This window comes from Marmota marmota, unplaced genomic scaffold (assembly GCF_001458135.2).
Source record: "Marmota marmota marmota unplaced genomic scaffold, marMar, whole genome shotgun sequence".
NCBI lineage: Eukaryota > Metazoa > Chordata > Mammalia > Rodentia > Sciuridae > Marmota > Marmota marmota.
Window position 1 is genome coordinate 2,484,862 of NW_026000139.1, and position 18,634 is coordinate 2,503,495.

The 18,634-nt window shown below is 39.0% G+C and overlaps 1 protein-coding gene across 1 annotated transcript in view; it reads right to left on the bottom strand.

Moving 5' to 3' along the window:
- The window catches only part of Hectd4 (HECT domain E3 ubiquitin protein ligase 4), a 176,344-nt gene that overhangs the window by 106,279 nt on the left and 51,431 nt on the right, over positions 1-18,634 (bottom strand). Inside the window, exons 3-8 of the mRNA XM_015505175.2 lie at positions 18,082-18,599; positions 16,058-16,147; positions 15,274-15,404; positions 11,926-12,034; positions 11,142-11,280; positions 8,527-8,697 (exon numbers count right to left, since the gene is read on the bottom strand). Coding sequence (XP_015360661.2) covers positions 8,527-8,697; positions 11,142-11,280; positions 11,926-12,034; positions 15,274-15,404; positions 16,058-16,147; positions 18,082-18,599 — 1,158 coding nt within the window. The remainder of the gene's footprint in view (positions 1-8,526; positions 8,698-11,141; positions 11,281-11,925; positions 12,035-15,273; positions 15,405-16,057; positions 16,148-18,081; positions 18,600-18,634) is intronic.

Genomic DNA, 18,634 nt, shown 5'->3' on the forward strand with positions numbered 1-18,634 from the left:
TGAGGGCTGAGGCTGTAGCTCAGTGGCAGAGCACTTGCCTAGCACGTGTGAGGCACTGGGTTAGTTCCTCATATAAACAAGTAATAAAGATATAAAAACGGTATAAAAAATACAACAACTCAAAAAATTGAAAAAAAAAACTGATAAAGCACCTTTGAGAAGCAAGGAGGATTGGGGTTTGCTGCACACATGGCCAATTGCTGGGAACCTCTACTTTAGCAGAGCAGCTCCTCAGAGGCTAACAAGCACTGGTTTAGGAAGGAGGGAGAGAGTTGAGTGGGGTGAGGAGCAGCACAGTGCTGGGAGTGACAGGAGGCTGCCATGCTGGCAACCACATGGGTTCAAGCCACTATCATCTCGAGCTGGATGACTGGACCAGACCCGCAACCAGTCTCCTGCTTCAATCTGGCTCCCTCTTCAGCTGCCTCAATCAACCTTTCTCACTACATGGCCCTGTCCTCTGCCCGCTGACTCTAGGCCCTGTTACTTGCTGTGCACTACCTGCCACTTCAGTTGGCCAAGACTATCCTAGTTTGAGCACTGAGGGGTCCATGCCCCACAGATCCCTCAATCCCAAGCAAACTGGAATGGCTGGCTACCCTGTGTATCAGTGGCTGCTTCTCATAGCTTAGGTCTGGGTTCAAGTGTCCTTCCTTGGAAAGTCCTCACCAGTAACCCAAATTAGAGTAGCTCCCCTTTCCCATCCACTATCACATTAGCTTGTTCAGGTGTCCAAAAATACGGTTTTTCCCCCTAATTACAAAGTTAACATATGGTCTCTCTTGGAAATCTCAAGGAGGGGGGCGGGAGGGAGAAAGAGATCGAGATCATAAGTAAGAAAATAAGCCTGCAATGGTGGCTCTCAGCTATAATCTCAGCTACTTGGGAGATTAAGGAAGGAGGATCCCATGTCCATGAACACTCTCAGCAACTTAGTGAAATTCTGTCTCAAAAATAAAAAGGGCTGGAGATGTGGCTCAGTGGTAGAGCACTCTGGGTTTAAATCCCAGTGTCACCAAAAAAAAAAAAAAAAAAAAAAGGCCCATTATTCTATTTAGGGATAGGCAGTAAATGTTTTAAGTTCCAGCATTTAAAGAAACCAAAGATAGCTTTGGATACCGCATGTTATTATTGGGATCAATAAAAGGATGCGTCACCAACTTCTAAAAAGAAGACATCCTGGGCTGGGGTTGTGGCTCAGTGGTGGAGCGCTTGCCTAGCATATGTGAGGCACTGGGTTCAATTCTCAGCACCACATAGAAATAACAAATAAAATAAAGGTAAATATATATATATAAAGAATACATTCTGAATCTCTTCCCTTTATGTCCCCCAACACGACTTCACCCTAACAATGTGCTCTCTACCTGGTCCCCTGCAGTAGCCTCCTACTGATCCCATTCTTGCCCCCTATTTATGCTGTATTCTTTTAAAAAATGTTTCATTATGAAATTTTTCACAATACAAAAATAAATACAATAATTTTTTTAAAAATACATTTATACATCATCTGGATATGAGTTGAAAAATACCATATTTTCTTCATATATCCCAAACATCATGTTATTTCACCCTTACATGTTCAATATGTATTCCTATAAAATATATTTTCTTAAATGACTACAATGTAATCACACCTAACAAAGTTAACAATACTTCTTAACATGACCTAATTTTGAGTCCATAAATTAGATCCAAATAAAACAATTAGAACAATCTATACATTATATACATTTGGTTCATCTTTTTGGTCTCTTCTATGGTCATTTTGCTTCTAAGAGTCTTTATATATGGCTTTTGACTATTCTTGACCCAACACCTACAATAAACCTTTAAAACAAAATCCTATCGCCTTTCTGCTCAAAACTCTTGTCCAAGAGCTTCTCATCTCCCTGGAATAAAATCCAAATAACTGTCAGGTCCTATAAGCAAAGGGCCTGGCTGCTCCTCCCACTGTATCATCCATTGCTCGACTCACTCTCTCTTCCCTCTGCTTGAGCCACAAAGCTCTTCCTGCTGTCCCACCCTCAACAGGCCAAGCACATCCCTGCCTCAGGGTGGCTGCACAAGCCATTTCTTCTGTCTATAATGCTCCTCTGCCTGGTCTCACATGCCTCATGCCTTGATTTCTATTCAGGTCTTAGGTCAGATATCACCTCTTTAAGACAGGCCCCCCTGCCCATTACCTAAAATAGCCCACCTCCCCAAAAAATCATTTTTCTGTTACCTCACTCTACTCCATCTTCCTCATTATACTTATCACTGCTTGAAAGTGGATGCCTATTTCCTCTACTGGAATATAAGCTTCAGAACACTATGTTCCCAGCTCCCATGATACTACCTGGCACGAAGAAGGCCCTCCTCATTCATACCATTCATCCATAATGTTGAAGAGGTATGAATGAACAGATTCAGAGGTGGCTACTGAAGGGCATGCCCAGGACTCATGGGAGTAAGGTTAAATGAAAATGTCCATTTGTATACAGTGGGCTAGGATCACAAGCCCTCCACAAACTAAAGATGCCAGAGGGAAAAAAAACTGTGAGGAGGTTGTGGAGGGGATTTGAATATCCAATGAGGAAACAAGAAAGATGGTCACAACTTCCCTATACCAGCTCAAAGCAGCAGCATCTGTCCTGCTTGTCACCTTTGGAAGTCAACTGCAGTTACAAGGTTCCAAGAGAGAAGAAAACAATCAGGCTACTGTGAGTTTGTCACTGTGGGAAAGAGGTAATTCTCTGCAAAACCAAATAAAACTAACAAGCTACCAATCACAGATGCTGCAACCTGAAGGTACAGACCAGCTAACCAAATTTCTAACATGGGCTCTCACCACCAACCTATTCAGATTTTCTCCTCAGGGGACAAATTCCTTCTCTACACCTGCTCCTGTGATCATTAGATCAAGTCCTCTACCTCCATTAAAACCTTGCCACAGCTGGGCACAGTGGCATACACCTGTAATCCCAGAGACTCAGGAGGCTGAGACAGGAGGATCGTGAGTTCAAAGCCAGCCTCAGCAAAAGCGAGGCCTGAGCAACTCAGTGAGATCTTGTCTCTAAATAAAATACAAAATAGGGCTGGGGATGAGGCTCAATGGTCGAGTACCCTGAGTTCAATCCTCAGTGCCCCCCGCCAAAAAACCTCACCACAATGAATTTTACTCTCCCCTCTTTAATCTCCCACCATATATATATATTTTTTTTTGGCAAATCAAGAGTAATACCAGGCTGGGGTGTTACTCAGTGGTTGAGAGATTGCCTCTCACGTGTGAGATCATGGGTTCGATCTCCAGTACCACATAAAAAAATAAACAAATAAAGATATTGTGTCCATTTAAAAAAAAAAAAAAAAGAGCAATATCAAATGATAGTGGCCAGCACTGGAAGGGCACATCTGCTGTTAACTGAAAAGGGAAAGGAAGAGGAGCAGGTCTGGGATTAAAATCAGGAGTTTAATTGGTGGATATTTAGCTTCAGGGGACTATCAGACCTTCATCTGTAAATTCTACTATTTTGTGCACATACAAACACCCACATTAATGTGCACATAGTTTTTCAGGGACAGGTTTTGGCTAAGAAGCAATTTTGAGCATCCTCAGCAGGTGGAGGTGCTTCTGGAGACAAAATAAGATGAAATCAACTGAAGAGGAAGAGCAAAGAAGCAGATGGAAGGTGTCCTGGAAATAAGTCCTGGTGCTCATGATTGTTAAGAGTGGGGCCGGCGAGGCTCAGAAAGAATAATCAATGAATTAGAATGCTATGGTGGCCACAAGCCAGGTGAAAACAGGATTGGGAAGGAGAGATCAACCCTATTAAATACTGCTAAAAGACCAAGTAAAAAGAAGGCTGAGTTGACCACTGAAGTTAGCAATGTGGAAGTCACTGGAACCTGGTAAGAGCTGTTCAGTGGTGTGATGAGGATAAGAGACTGACTGCAGAGGTTCAAGAAAGAATGCAGGTAGATAAGATAAAAGGGTAATAATAAACCCATTCCAAAGTTTTGCTGTATGTAAAGGGTGGGTATGGTGGAGAGAGCTGTTTCTGTGCATCAGTATGCCTGGGGAATGCTGATCCACTGAGAAAGAAAAGGTGTAAACTCAGGAGCACAGTTGAGAAGAAAAGAAAACCAAACCCACCCCCTACCTTTCTTCTCCCATAGCAGGTTCTGAATCTAGCTTATTGTACTAAACAATATAACTTAAAAATTAATCTGTTTCACTCTATGCCTCATACTTTTTAATGACTACACTGCGTTCCATTCTGTGAAAGTATCAGAGGCAGTATGCTAGATACCTATGTTCAGCTCCCAAGGTGGCATTTTAGGAAAGCTGCTAAATTAGTGGCCACTGATGACTTAAAATTATTTTAATTATTTTATTTTTTACATTTTGAGACAGGGTCTCGCTAAGTTGCCCAGGCTGGCCTGGATCTTGAGATCCTCCTGCACTAACCTCCAAAGTTGCTGAGATTGCAGGTGTGCAAATCTACCATGGCCATAAAAAAATAAATAAATAAATAAACAATGAAAAATCTCAAACATATGAAAAAAAGAGAAAAAAGGATAATATATGTCCATATGTCATCATACAAATTCAACTATTGCAGATATTACCATATCTGTTTTGCCTACCCTCTTTTTGCTCAAATATTTTAAAGTGTGGTTCTACTTCCAAATACTTCACGAAACATCTCTAAAAATATACACTTTTAAAATGTAACCACAATGTTAATTTACTTAAATTATTTAAAATAAACTAATTTCCTTAAAAAATAAATTAAGACTAATCCTCTGGTTTCATCTAATATTACTAATACTTTTAAATTCAAATTTCAAATGGTCTCCAAAAGTTCTTTTTAGTTGGTTTTTACAGTTTTTTACAGTTTTAAGTTTTTACAGTTAGTTTGTTTGATTCAGACTCGAAAAATGATTCAAAGGTTCTTCTTTTAACCTACAGCAAGCTCCTTCCTCCCCAACTTCTTATTTCACACTGCGGGCAGGGCTTATTTTAGTTGTTCCATTTCCTCTAGGGCAGGTATGAGCTTTTGATTATATAACTACATGTCTAAAAATATCTTTATGTTGTCTTCACAATTGATTAATATTTTGGTTGAATACTGACTTCTGGGTTGAAAATAAATTTCCCTCAGAGTTTTGAAAATGCTTCTCCATTTTTGCAACCAGGAATAAATGCTATTGAATAGCTTGGTGCTTTTCTAATTCATAATTTGTATGTGATTTTTTTTTTTTTAATTTCTGGAAGCTTTAGAATCCTCTCTTTATCCTTGGTAATCTAACATTTCAGAGGATGTTCGTGATGTGGGCATTTTCTATTCCTGTGCCAGATCCTATTCCTTTTTAGCCAAGACAGCAGCATCATTTAGTCTGAAATTTCTCTTTTATTATTTCTTGATCATGGAATCTTTTTTATTTTCTTTGTTCTCTTTGGAATTCCTATTAAGAAGACAATGGATGGATCACTCCATTATGTCTTTTATTTTTTCTCTCATATTTATTGTTCTTTATGTATCCTATCTTCTGGGAGGATAATGCTAACTCTTATGAATTTTTAATTTTGGATAATCGTAGTTTTAATTTCTAGGGGCTCTCCCTCATTCTCTGATAGTTTTTTTTTTTAATGACATTCTATATTATTTATTATTTTTATTTTTTGCAGTACTAGAGATTGAAGCCATTAGTGCTCTACCACTGAGCTATATCCCCAGCCCTTTTCTACTTTTATATTTTTATTCTAAGCAGGGCCTTGTAAAGTTGCTGCGGCTGACCTAGAACCTGCCATCCCTCTGTCTCAGTCTCCTGAGCAGCTGGGATTACAGATATGCACTATCGTGCCCAGCTCTCTTCTGTTTTATGAGTACAATATCTTCTCGTATCTCACAAAGTAGTCAGTGTTGATGAAGCTTTTCTCCATCCCTTCTACTTCTTTTAAAGTTTTCATATTGGAGGCTTTTCTCATTCGTCTCATGATCCTTAGTTATTTGCTCTGTTTTTTAATTTTCAATAAGGAAAGATCTAAATGTACACAAAAAGAGAATGGTAGCAGCATGCGTTCCCTATGTGCCCTCCCCAGCTCCAATAATTATTTGCCAAACTTTTTTTTATTTACTACTCTCCCTTCCACACACTACCTCTCCAAAGTTTTGGGTTTGGGTTTTGTCTACTCTTTTTTCTTAACAGTTAAGCACTAGTCAGGAATTCTATGGACATGGTTGAAGCTTACATGGTAAAACACATCACCAGTGGGTGACTGACCACAGAAGCAACTCTTTGCAATTCCAATGTCTGTACATAGAGATCTTTTTTTCCCCAGGGTCATTTAGTTTCTTCAGAAAATAAATGTCTAGTCTTCTGCCTGGGCAGCAAGCATCTGAGCGCAAATGTGTGTGTCAAGAAGTGGGCGGACAGGACCTGTGTCAACTTTCAGTCTAGAATCCTGGTCTCCCAACAGCTCTGTGCCACATCTGATGCCTCTAACTCCTGTGACACTCTAAGGAGGAGTGGGCATAAACCATCTATCTTCCTCCTGGCACCCCTGAACATATATTCTTCTAGTCTTGACATTCCCCACACCAAAATGTGGCAAGGGTCATCACGCTCTACATCTTCTAAAGTGGGGACAAGAAAGAGTGCCTAGAGCTAATGAACATGAAGGAAAGGTTTAACTGTAAATCACAAGGATAGCCAAAGGAAGAACTAAAATGCATGAAATAAGCACATTGGGAATAATAAAAGAAAGGGGAAATTCAGCCAAATCATCATCACAGAAAAAAAATCGACAAAATCTGGAATTCATAAATAAAGAAACAGCAACACAAGCATTTCACTTAGAGACATGAAGGTAACCAGGAGAAGAATTAAAAACCCATGAAAGTGACAACTGTGACACATGCTGGGGGCTGGGGGAGGTGGAGCAAAGGAAGCTCCTTTCAGTATGTGAGAGGCTGATGTTTGAAACCTTGCACTTGGGTTTCTCTGATATTTCTTCTTTTAATTTGACAAAAGCATATCAGGGAGGAAGGGGTTTCAATGTTCCCATTATTCCTCAAATAAAGATCTAAACTCTTGAAACAGCTGATGAGCCTGTTTAGGAAGAAATAAACAGGAAAAGTTTTCTTACACTTTTGAAGGTATATTCCAACAGTACACTCGCTAACAGACCTACTCAGAGAGCACTCTGATGGGGCTATTTCAGAGAACACTGTGGTCATGGCTTCCTTAGGATACCAGTTTATAATATGCTTGGGAGGAGGAGAGGGGAGGAAGAGGGAGGTGGGGAGGGAGGCAGAGAAAGAGGGAGAGGGAGAAAGAAAACTGTGAGACTAGAAAACAAAGAAAGAGAATGTATTGTTAAGGGCTACTGGACTCCTGACTGATGGTCAACTGGTGGGAACAGAACAGGCTTGGAACCTTCAAGGTTTACTAGACAATTGCTATCACATTCTCCCCACTTCAGGAATACTAATCTCTTTCCAGAAGGGGGTTCTAAATCACATCATGAAATAAGTTTTATCACAGACAGAGTTTAGGGTAATTTTCTCTTTGGTAAATGCCTACAAATACTATCTACACAAGCTCATACAAGAAAACTTTCTTCAATGATGGGAATGTTCTCTGTCTTTCCTGTTCAACACAGCAGCCACTAGCCACAGTGAGAGCTTGAAATGTAGCTAATGTAACTGAGCAAGCTAAATTTTCATTCTACTTAATTTTGATTAATTGAAATTTAGATAGCCATGTACAGCTGGTGGCTTCTGCATTGAACAGTGCAGATCTAGACCCTGGGTGCCCAAGTTCTTCTCATTCAAGCTTCTCTGTATTCCAGCTACCCTGGCCTGCCTTGATTTCCGAAAACATGCTTGCTCCTGCCACAGGAACTTTGTACTTATGGTCCTGTCTTCCTGGATGTTCTTCATTTGCCACCCCACCCCCACCCCCCATTCTTTATCAGGTTAACTACTACTTTTTTTTCACTGACTAAAATTATTTTGTTCACTTATTTGCTTACTGTTTATCGTTAATTTTTAAATTTCTCCACCACCATCACCCAAACCACCCAATTCCAGAGACAGAATTTAGTTAATTTGAGTAAGAACTCTGCCTACCTTGTCCACTACTGTCTTCCCATCACCTGAGTACAACACTGCTTGAATCACCTTCTCATAATTGTCTCTACTCTTGAACACTCCCAGTTTCTCTCTACAGAACCAGGCTTGCTACTGAGTTTAGTCCCATACTCCACCACCCATGGGGTTTCTCCATAAACACCCCACTGTCAGCACATCCAGGAATGTCACTGCCAGATTAAACTTTTAGAAAGCTTGGCCTTTTATGCATCTAACCTCAAACATAAAACACCTTCAAAGACACATGAAAGGAAAATTAATTTTAAGGAAACATTGAACATACTGTACGTATGCTAGGATCCCAGGTCGTCTGTACATTAATATAAAAAGAAAATAGAAGGGGGTTTCTGTAAAAAACACAAAATAAGAAAGCTAAACTTACCACAAGTTCAAAAATGTCCATGAAGACAGAATGTCCCTTTGGTGTTTTCTCATTCAGACTGGCAGGAGACCAGATCCAATAGAAGTAGGTACCATCTGAAGAGAGGTGCACGGTGCTCATAGTACTGCCAACAGGGAGGTGATTGGCTGGCATGGCCACTGTCTGGCACACCTGGACACCAAAGGGAAGAAATTCAGTCCATTGTTAATGCTACTTACTAAGTCACAAATGATAATTCAATAGACTTCCTGGGCAAAATAAAATAATGTATGAAAAATACATGGCAAAAATAAAAAAGTTCATAAAATGAGCAATAAAATAAACATGAACAACCATGTAACAGATGAAAAGATTATTGATACTAATTCAAATTACTTTTTAGTAGGAAAAATAATTACTAAAACACAGGCTGGAATATGCTCAGTGGTAGAGTGCCTAACATATGTGAGGCACTGGGTTTGATCCTCAGCACCATATAAAAATAAATAAATAAAATAGAGGTATTGTGTCTGTCTGCAACTAAAACATATTTTTAAAAAACACTGAATCTGCTATGCATATGTTTTATCTAACACTTACTAAAAAATAAATTTTAGACAAATAATACTTCCTGAAATTTCTTAGTAAAGAAATTTAAGACCATAATTGTATTTAAAAGATAGGAATAATGTCTTGTTCATCTTATATCCCAAGCACCTAATTCAGAGCCTAATTAAAGTGAATTAGTAAATTTGGGAGAAAGGAAAAAAGAGACAGCAGGAGGAAGTCAAAAGGAAAACAGAAGAGGGAGAAGGGAAAAGGAGAAATGAAGTTTAAAAATAAAAATGACAGTCCATGCCAGGCACGGTGGTGCATGCCTATAATCCTAGCAACTAGGGAGGCTGAGGAAGGAGATCTTGAGTTCAAAGCCAGTCTCAGCAAAAGCCTCAGCAAAAGCCTCAGCAAAAGCAAGGCACTAAGTAACTCAATGAGACCCTGTCTCTAAATAAATAAAATACAAAATAGGGCTGGGGATGTGATGTGGCTCAATAGTTAAGTGCCCCTGAGTTCAATCCCCACTACGGAGGAAAAAAAAAAAAAAAAAAAAGACAGCCCATGATGGAGCCTAACTTAGCACATAGAGCCTCAAATAAATTGACCATGTCCATCCCTGTGTACTGTGAAAACAAGTGTTTCCAATATAAAGCTTTCTTCAGTTTCAGCATCATTCTACATTAAACACATAGTTACACACTATTTTGATGCCAGAGATTAGCACTTAAAATGAGAGCACATGAAAACCAAGAAAATTGCTGATTAGATTTTCTTTTTTTTTTAATTCAGGAATAAAAAAGCTGAAAACGTCAAAATAAAACTCATTAGAGAAAGTTAATGCCTTCATAAGAAAGTAAGAACAATTTTCAGTTACACCATTGCTTTGGGAGGGTCACTAGTTTTCCCCAGGCAATTCTGACCCCTCAATCCATGAACTTTTATCCAAATTTGTTCTTTCTACCTGAAGCACAAAGACTCATTTAGTTGCTGTAACTACACTTTGAACTTATCGTGCCAGGAAGTCTAGAAAGTTGACAGCTACTAAGTGGCCTATGGTGCTCCCAGATTACTCCTAGTACACATATCTAGTTCATGACAACAGTATTGCTTTCTTAGACAGTGTCAAAAAGTTTTTGCAAAAACACAGGGGAAACTGCCATTGCTTCAATTGTAAAATATGTTCTGAGATTTAACATCTGCTTAACTCCTGGGCTTATCATTTCTGTTTCAAATAAACATGAGATGTTCTTATATGTTTGCATTAGTGACAAACAATAAAGTCAACTGCACATCCATTTATTCATTAGTTCATTTTATTTATCCAATAATTATTGAACACCTACTATGCTCTGGAGATGGTAATGGTGAAAAAGATTCAATCCCTGTTCTCTAGGAAAGACATACTTGAGTGACAAACTAAAAGTGATGTGAGCTGGGCATGGTGATGCACGCCTATAATCCCAGCAACTCAAGTTCAAGGCCAGCCTCAGCAACTTATCAAGATCCTGTCTCAAAATAAAAGATAAAAATGGCTGGGGATGTAAGCAGCGGAAAAGCACCTCAGGGCTAGATCCCCAGTACCAAAAAGATAAATAAAGAAAACATAACAGAAAGGGCTGGAGGTGTGGCTCAGTGATAGACTGACTCTGGGTTTAATCCCCAGTATTGAAAAGAAATACAATTAAAAAGTTTATTGTTTGAGGGCTGGGAATATAGCTCAGTTGGTAGAGTGCTTGCCTCACATGCACAAGGACCTGGGTTCAATCCCAAGCACCACACACACACAAAAAGTTTAATGTTTGAGGCAAGGGGCATAGCTCAGTGGTAGCACAAGTGCTTAGTATAAGCAAGGTCCTGAGTTTGATCCTCAGCACACACACACAAAAAGAAAAGTTTATTGTTGGACTTTGAAAGATAAAGAGCACATTCATTCAAATCATGTGGGAAAGTTCAAAGACATTAAAGAAAAAACAAAAATGCCCAAACTATAACAATTAAAAAGAGGCTACTTCTAATGACATCAGGAACTTCTCTTACTGTCTCCAAAATACAAAAGCCAAGAGCCATGGTTTTCTGTTTACCTGAAGGGTGTTCTGATCAATGACCTGGAACAGGGAGTGAGGTTTATTATCGAAAGACACAGGCCGGTGGAGAAGACTGCCACTGCCAAAAGCCACCCACCCTGGCTCCAGCTCCTCATTCCGGCAGTACACAAACCCTCTGTGGAAGAGAAAGAGACATGGTGGACAATCGAGCTGTGCCTAGAGCCTTACAAGGAACTACACTAGGCACATAGAACATTTTTTGACCTAATTTTTAAAAATGACTAAGTAAGAGAGCCAAAGAGTGAACGTTACATTAACTCTGGAACTGACAAACTATGGCAAATATCAACTTTCCACAATGAGATAGAGAGGAGAGAAAGTTGGGGAAAAGGCTTCACTGAATATACTTGGGGCTTTCAAACTGCAATTTCTTTTGACAGGAATTCATAGATCTTATATCCCAACTGAAAAATCACTGCTAATCTAATGTTAAATTCAAGTACAAAAAGACTTAACTAGAAAAATGTCACTTATCAACATGTAGAAATCACTGATATTCTTATAGAAATCTGATCACAGAGGAATTTCTGGCTGGAAACAACGACCTTAGGGGTACCAAACTCTACAGAGTCAACAGTACACTGCATTTTAGAACAACATACTGGGAGGTGGCAATAAGATAGGACCATTTGAATTAGTTCTACTTGTTACTTAGTAGTAGTGTATGGGTAACCAGGACACACCCCCTGCCCTTCTTCAAAGATTTATAAAAGAGGAAAATGTTCCAGCCAAATCATTGAGCAAGTTCCATGCAACTGACCTTAGAGTACCATGTAATCCAGACCCCAATTTGCTTACTCCTCTTCCAACTGAGTTAGTAGTGTACAGGTAAAGACCGTCTGCAGTGAGACAGCGTCCCAAGTCAGCATCTGAAATCGTTTTTTTTTTTACAAGTAAATTAGATGTTTTTTCTAATGAAATTATAAACATGCTTTTTCTAATGAAAAAGTCATTAGGAAGTTGAGTGAAAGATAATCTCCTGCTTAAGGAGAAAACAAAAAAAGTGCTACCCTGTAACTTTCAGGGTAGATGGCTTGAACCCCTAAAATCAAATATCTAAAAACATGTGGGAACAAGGAAGATAAGGGAAAGACATCAGGAAAGAGGGCTCATAGTTATTAGTAGAGGGACCTGGTTCAGCCTGCCAAATGTTTTTTCTTTTGAAAAGCAAAAGTACTGAGCCAAGCTTAAACATTCCTAATTCTAATCTGAAATGACTAAGAATATAATTTTACAAATGAATTCATAGTAAGAAAGGCATGAACTCTTAAGAGCCTTGAGCATTCATTAAATGATGTTGGATGTCTTTGAACTTCGGTTTCTTCTTCTTTTAGATAAGAATAATAATATGTACTTCCAGGGTTACTGCGATGGTTAAATCAGAAAAACACACCTACATTGCTCACTGCTACCAAGCCAGGGTTCCATAAATGACATATTAAATTATGTTGATTTACTAATGGTGTAAGCAGAACTAAAATCTGCTTCTGTGGATTTTCTACAAGGATAACCTAATTTCAGTTCTGGGTGGTACATGCCTATAATCCTAGCAACTCAGGAGGTTGAGGCAGGAGGATTACAAGTTCAAGGCCAGTCTCAGCAACTAATTTTAGTTGTGGAGACAAATAACAGCATAAAAATATAATCTCTGGGGGTTAGGGGTATAGATCAGTGGCAGAGTGGTTGCCTAGCATGTGTGAGGCACTGGGTTCGATCCTCAGCACTACATAAAAATGAACAAATATAATAAATGTATGCTGTCCATCAGCAACTATAAAAATAAAAAAAGTTACCAGCATTTATATGTATGTATATATCATACATATATATAAAATCTCTCTTTTTTTTTAACTTGTAGATGGACACAGTACCTTTACTTTATTTTTTTGTGGTGCTGAGGATTGAACCCAATGCCTCACATGTGCTAAGCAAATGTTCTACTAAAGAGTCACAACCCCAGCCCAATAATCTCTCTCCTTTTAAAAATGGTAATTATGTTTTCTCTTAGCTTATCTTCCCCAACTAAAATAGTTTCTCTACGTGACAGTAAATGGTTTCCTAAATTATATTCCCAAGAATTTGCCTTAAAATTGGGCTTATAGATAAAGATTTCCGTGTTTATGTTCATAATCATTCCATTCACTATGTTTCAGGGGAGTTTGTCTTCCTGAAACAGGTCATATTAGCTAGAAGAAATTCAATGTCACACCATTCAAATCAGTATTGAATCTGCTATTATTTTTAAAATTCAGTCTACTACTCTGGGACTTGTACCTACTAGTTCCTCAACAATAACAAACCAGTTAAAGTGGGTAATCATTTTTTTTTTAATTCCATACCTTAAACATTTTAACCTAACATTAATGAATTTCATTTATTCAGGCATCATTAGATTAGAGCCCAGCCCCTTTTGAGTGTGGGTCTGATGAGGGGTAGAACTGAAGGAGACAGACTGAATGAGACTGTCTGGGAACTGACACTTTTTGAGATTGTGACGAGTATATAGGGTTATTACAGCGTCCTTTCAACTTCTGTCAATATTGAATTTTTTTATATTAAAAGTTAAATAGACTTATTCTAATTTGAGAAGATGAGGCAAGAAGATCACTTGAGCTCAGGAATTTAAGGCCATAACATAGCAACACAGTGAGGAAAAAAAAAAAAAAAACATTATTCTAAAAATTATTTTAAGAAAAACAATTCTTACCAAAACCAAAGGTACATGGAAGTAAAAAGCAAACAGATAAGCTTACTCCATCATCATTGGTGAGAAACTACTTCTAGGGAGATGCCAGTAAAGGGAGAGAATAAGGACAGGGCTTCCATTCCGAATGCAGATGGAAGCCAGCACCCATACTGTCCGAGAACTGCAGAGGTGCTGCAGGATTTTTGCTTGTCTCACTAACTCTGGGAAGGTCATTAATCATTCAGAAGCTTTACCTTTTCCTCTCAGCACTCTCTAGAAGACACAGTGGACTGTGAAAAGGCACAGGGCACCGGGCTGAGATCTGAAAGGTGGCCTGTGGGTATGGTTAGATGGGGCTCCATGCTCTCAGGGCTGCCCAGGTAGGCTGCTGCCCCATGGAGTGTTGGAAACAAAGGGGACTTGGGGGGACAGAAGGGGCTCTCAACTTTACAGCTAATGGCATCAATTTTTTCAAGGCTCATTTGGTCTAGTCTTTCTAAACAGTCACCTTTTAAATGGGTTTTTTTTTAATTCCTATTTTATCAGATACATAATATTTAATAATGATATAATACTAATAATATCATTATAATAATTAATGATATAATAACAAGTACCAATTACAACAACAAACCAGTTTGGGAGCAAGGTTGACTGTTGGCAAGCAGGCAGTTCTACCAGTGGGAGTAGCAGTGCACACAGGGGCCCATGGGCTTGGGGATGGAGGACCATGGCTCAGGTCTGGACAACTCTGGACAACTGGGACCTGTACCTACTAGTTCCTCAACAATAACAAACCAGCAAAGTGGGTAATCATTTTTTTAAAAAAATTCCATATAAAGTGACAAGAGAGGTCTAATTCATCTGGCACATTAGTCAAGTGGAGGTCACTTAAGAGAGCTTCTGCCATTTTTGGTGAGATAATGTAATCCTGTGGAACTGTATAAAAACAGTTTAAAGCAGCCTACTTCATTTAAAGGGGTTACTTAAAATTCACGCACCCATGAACCTTCTCATTTTGCTTTTAGGACAGGAGGGTTCTTGAAGACACAATAAGTTAATAAAAGAAATATATATCATGCAACAAGACCAAAAATTTCAACTTAAGGCTTCCATGTCCAAAGTCAAATATCCTGAGACCAATTTAAGTAATTCATGCTGCCTTGGCAGGAGTGTTTGGAGGATCCCTCTTCCTTGCTGTGGTAAAACCTACCCACTTTCTTACCTCATTGAGTATCAGTTTTTATACTTTTACTGATAAATCAAACAACAAACACACTGTACAAGAATCTTCAGCTCTTAATTATAAGGAACATAAAGGAACACACAGAACTGTATCTAAAGTACTTGCAACAATAATCCAAAACCATTCTTCTTACATCTTAATATTAATCACAGGATCAAAAAAAAATCTTGCATTACCTTTATTCTCAGAACTGGAGCCAGTGTTGCTATCGGGCGCAGGCAGCATGTCTTCATACCCCCATGAGACTATGTGTTTGCCCCCAAGTAAACAGGAGGGGGATCCAGGCCCCCCTTCCAAAAGCAACAGTCTATAAGAGGAGAAGGAGAATCGCAAAGAAACTGAGACCATCCATTTCAGCAAGAAAATAACAGTCTATCTACACCCTCCAAGAGCAGAAACTAAAACAGTTTTATATAAATACACATCTAAAAAGACATTCTAATATATTTTTAAATGAAAAAATACAAAGCAATGCTTATGGAAATGTTATAACAAAATTACATCTGTGGGTAAAATATATGTATTTTAAACATATACTTGTGTGAGAAAAAAGAGACACTAATAGAGGGCACAGAGAGAAATGGAGGGCACAAGCCAGGAAGCACACATACTGAAACTTTAGGAGCAGTGAGTCATCTTTGGGTGATGAGATTATGAATGATTTTTACTTTCTTCTTCATGCTTTAGTACATTACCATCTCAAATTTATAAAGAATTTATTAAAAGCTACTGCATTTTTATGAAGACATAAAATTTAAAAAGAATGAAAATAATGTACTTAAGAATACTTTCAAAGAAAGGAAGAAAACAAAATTCTTAAGAAGTTAATTTGATTCTATATTTATTCAGAAATATAAATCATTAATTGGTAAGAGTTTAGCAATATACTTATCATACGAGACTTTATGCACAAATATGCATTGTTTGGAAGGAGTATAAGGATCCTATGTGAGAACTTACCTATACAGTACGTCAGCAACAGGCAGGGACCCAAGATCAGTCTGTTTCTGCAACAGGTGGACTGTGTGGACAAAAGTTTTCAATGATCCCCTAAAAACAAAAGGAAGGAAGAAAAAAATCACCAAAATCGAAAGCCAGATAATTTAGGGAGTATTAGTTTCATTAACCCCATGGTTAATTCTATAAAGTGTTTATCTGCTCCTGCCAACCAGAAGATAAACTATACAAAATACACTGGACTCTCACTGATCACTGCTGGCTCATACAAAACCTGACTGTGGGAGTGGCATCAGGCCAGTTAGGAAGATGTTCTCCATGCATTTGGAAAGGTAAACAATGTTCCTCTAACACACAAATTCAAAAAACAAGGCCCAAGTGCAAAGAACTTGATGGTATCGTGCTTGGATACTGTTTTAGTCACCATACCTCTTTCTACAGTCTAGGAGAGATTCATCCAATGAGGTCATATTTAAAGTCCAACAGTATTTCCAGGCTTGATTTTTCAATATCTTTGTTAAGTTCATCCATTTTGCACTAAACTTCATCACATTTAATATGACTAAAATACATTCAAATAATTAACACTTAGTGCTGAGAGGTATGTCTTCTGCATCCCCCTGCTATTAAGCATATCACGATTTTCCTTGCAGGACACATTATGGGACAATTTCCTTTTGGTTTCCAAGGCTTTAAGCTTTGGGAAGTCTAACACCATTAGCAGGATATAAAAAAAGGTGCTTTTAAGATGCATGAGACTTAACTGGTCATGTCTCGAGTATAAATCACCACAAGAATACTTCCCAAACTAAATGACTGCCCATATCAGATGGGAAGTCTTCAGCTTGCTTGCCTCCTTCTCTTAGCCAGGCTTTGATAGCTAAGTATCATATGCCTACCCCCCAACAGAAATGGATACTCAACACTGGAGCAAGTAGACCTAGAGGCCTCCTATTAATTGTTCCTTTCACTATCTCTAGTGTTCAAAGAACAAAAAACCAAAGAAGTATAAAGCAGGGAGGCAGCACAGTATAAAAGCACCAGTTGGAAGCCAGGGTACAGGGGCTCCGAAACCTGGCACCATACAGTCTCAGTCTTATCACCTAACTCCTCTGAATTTTTACTTCTTCATCTGACCAACAGGGATACCTCCCTGGGGAACAGTGAGTTTCAAAAAGAGGGGCAACAGCATCAACATTTAGAACCATTACTAACTACCAATTAAGACCTGCTAGCTTCAGTCAGATTGTAAGAGCAAAGCTCAAACTCCTTTCATGGCTCATCAGGCCCTATGTAATCTGGGCCTGAGTTGGTCAGGTGCTCTAAATTGGCGTGATCCTCCTGCCTCAGCCTCCCAAAGGATTCCCTGTGGCACCATGCTCATTTTAAATCTTGATAATATACTGAGAGATCTTTCAACTAAATTGATAAAAGCAAGTACTGGGTTAACACTTATGATGCAATTCCAGTGAGAAATAACCCTCTAACTCACTGATGTACTCCTTATAGATAGATATGAAATAATTAAAAGCTCTACAAAATATGTGACCATCCTCCCATCACATTGTGGCTATGTGATACAGAACATTAACAACTTAAGGATGAATAGATATGGAAGGATTGATTCTCAGAATCTAAGTTGTTTAGCTATTTAAGCTGTTATCATGGCATAGAAGAGAAAACTTGGGTTCCAACTCAGGCCCCCGGTACCAAGTTTTGGTGAAAGCATCACTGTAAAGGATGTAAAATTCAATACAGAAATCAAAGAGGAACTTTTTTTTTTTTTGGTATTATTTTTTAGTTGTAGTTGGACACAATACCTTTATTTCACTTATTTATTTTTATGTGGTGCTGAGGATCGAACCCAAGTCTCTCATGTGCAAGGCAATCGCTCTACTGCTGAGCCACAACCCCAGCCCAGGAACTTTTAAACATTAAGACTTCCATCAAATACACTGGCCTCTTATAACTCACCCAACCCGGATGGAGCAGTCACAAGGTTACCAAGTACGTTCAGTTCTCCTTACCTGGCACATGCCAAAGCCACCAGGGCAGCAGCAGCATTTTCTTTTTGCTTCTGTGGAATATGGCGGCCTGTGTCAGAAGTCTCCTCCAGCCAAGAGCACAGCAAAGTTTCAATTCCATTGAGACAGTCAGCGGGCTCCTTGGTCAGGCTCAAAGGCTGGCAGTCACGAAGGCAGTTCAATAGCACCTCAGCAGTTATGTTACAGAGAGAAGGATCTGTTCTACTCTGGGACTGAATAAGGGGGAAGACCAGCAGGAGCCCCATCCGAGATGTGAAAGGCGCTTGCTCGGGTTGCTGCAACAAGCCCTGGCGCTTGAGCAGGGCCAAAGTTTCTTCGTCACCTGAACTTTCCCTTTCATGCTGCTCTTCCAAGGCCAGCTGGCGCTGGGCATTCCACAGTCCTCGCAAGGCATTCAGTCGGTATTCTAGCAGGCGGGCATAGGCATTGCTCTGATTCCCACAAACAGAGCGCAAACGTTCTGCTAATTCTGTAGGGTTCTTGGTCTCAAATGTTAAAATCTAAAAAAAAAAAAAAAAAAAAAAAAAAAAAGGGG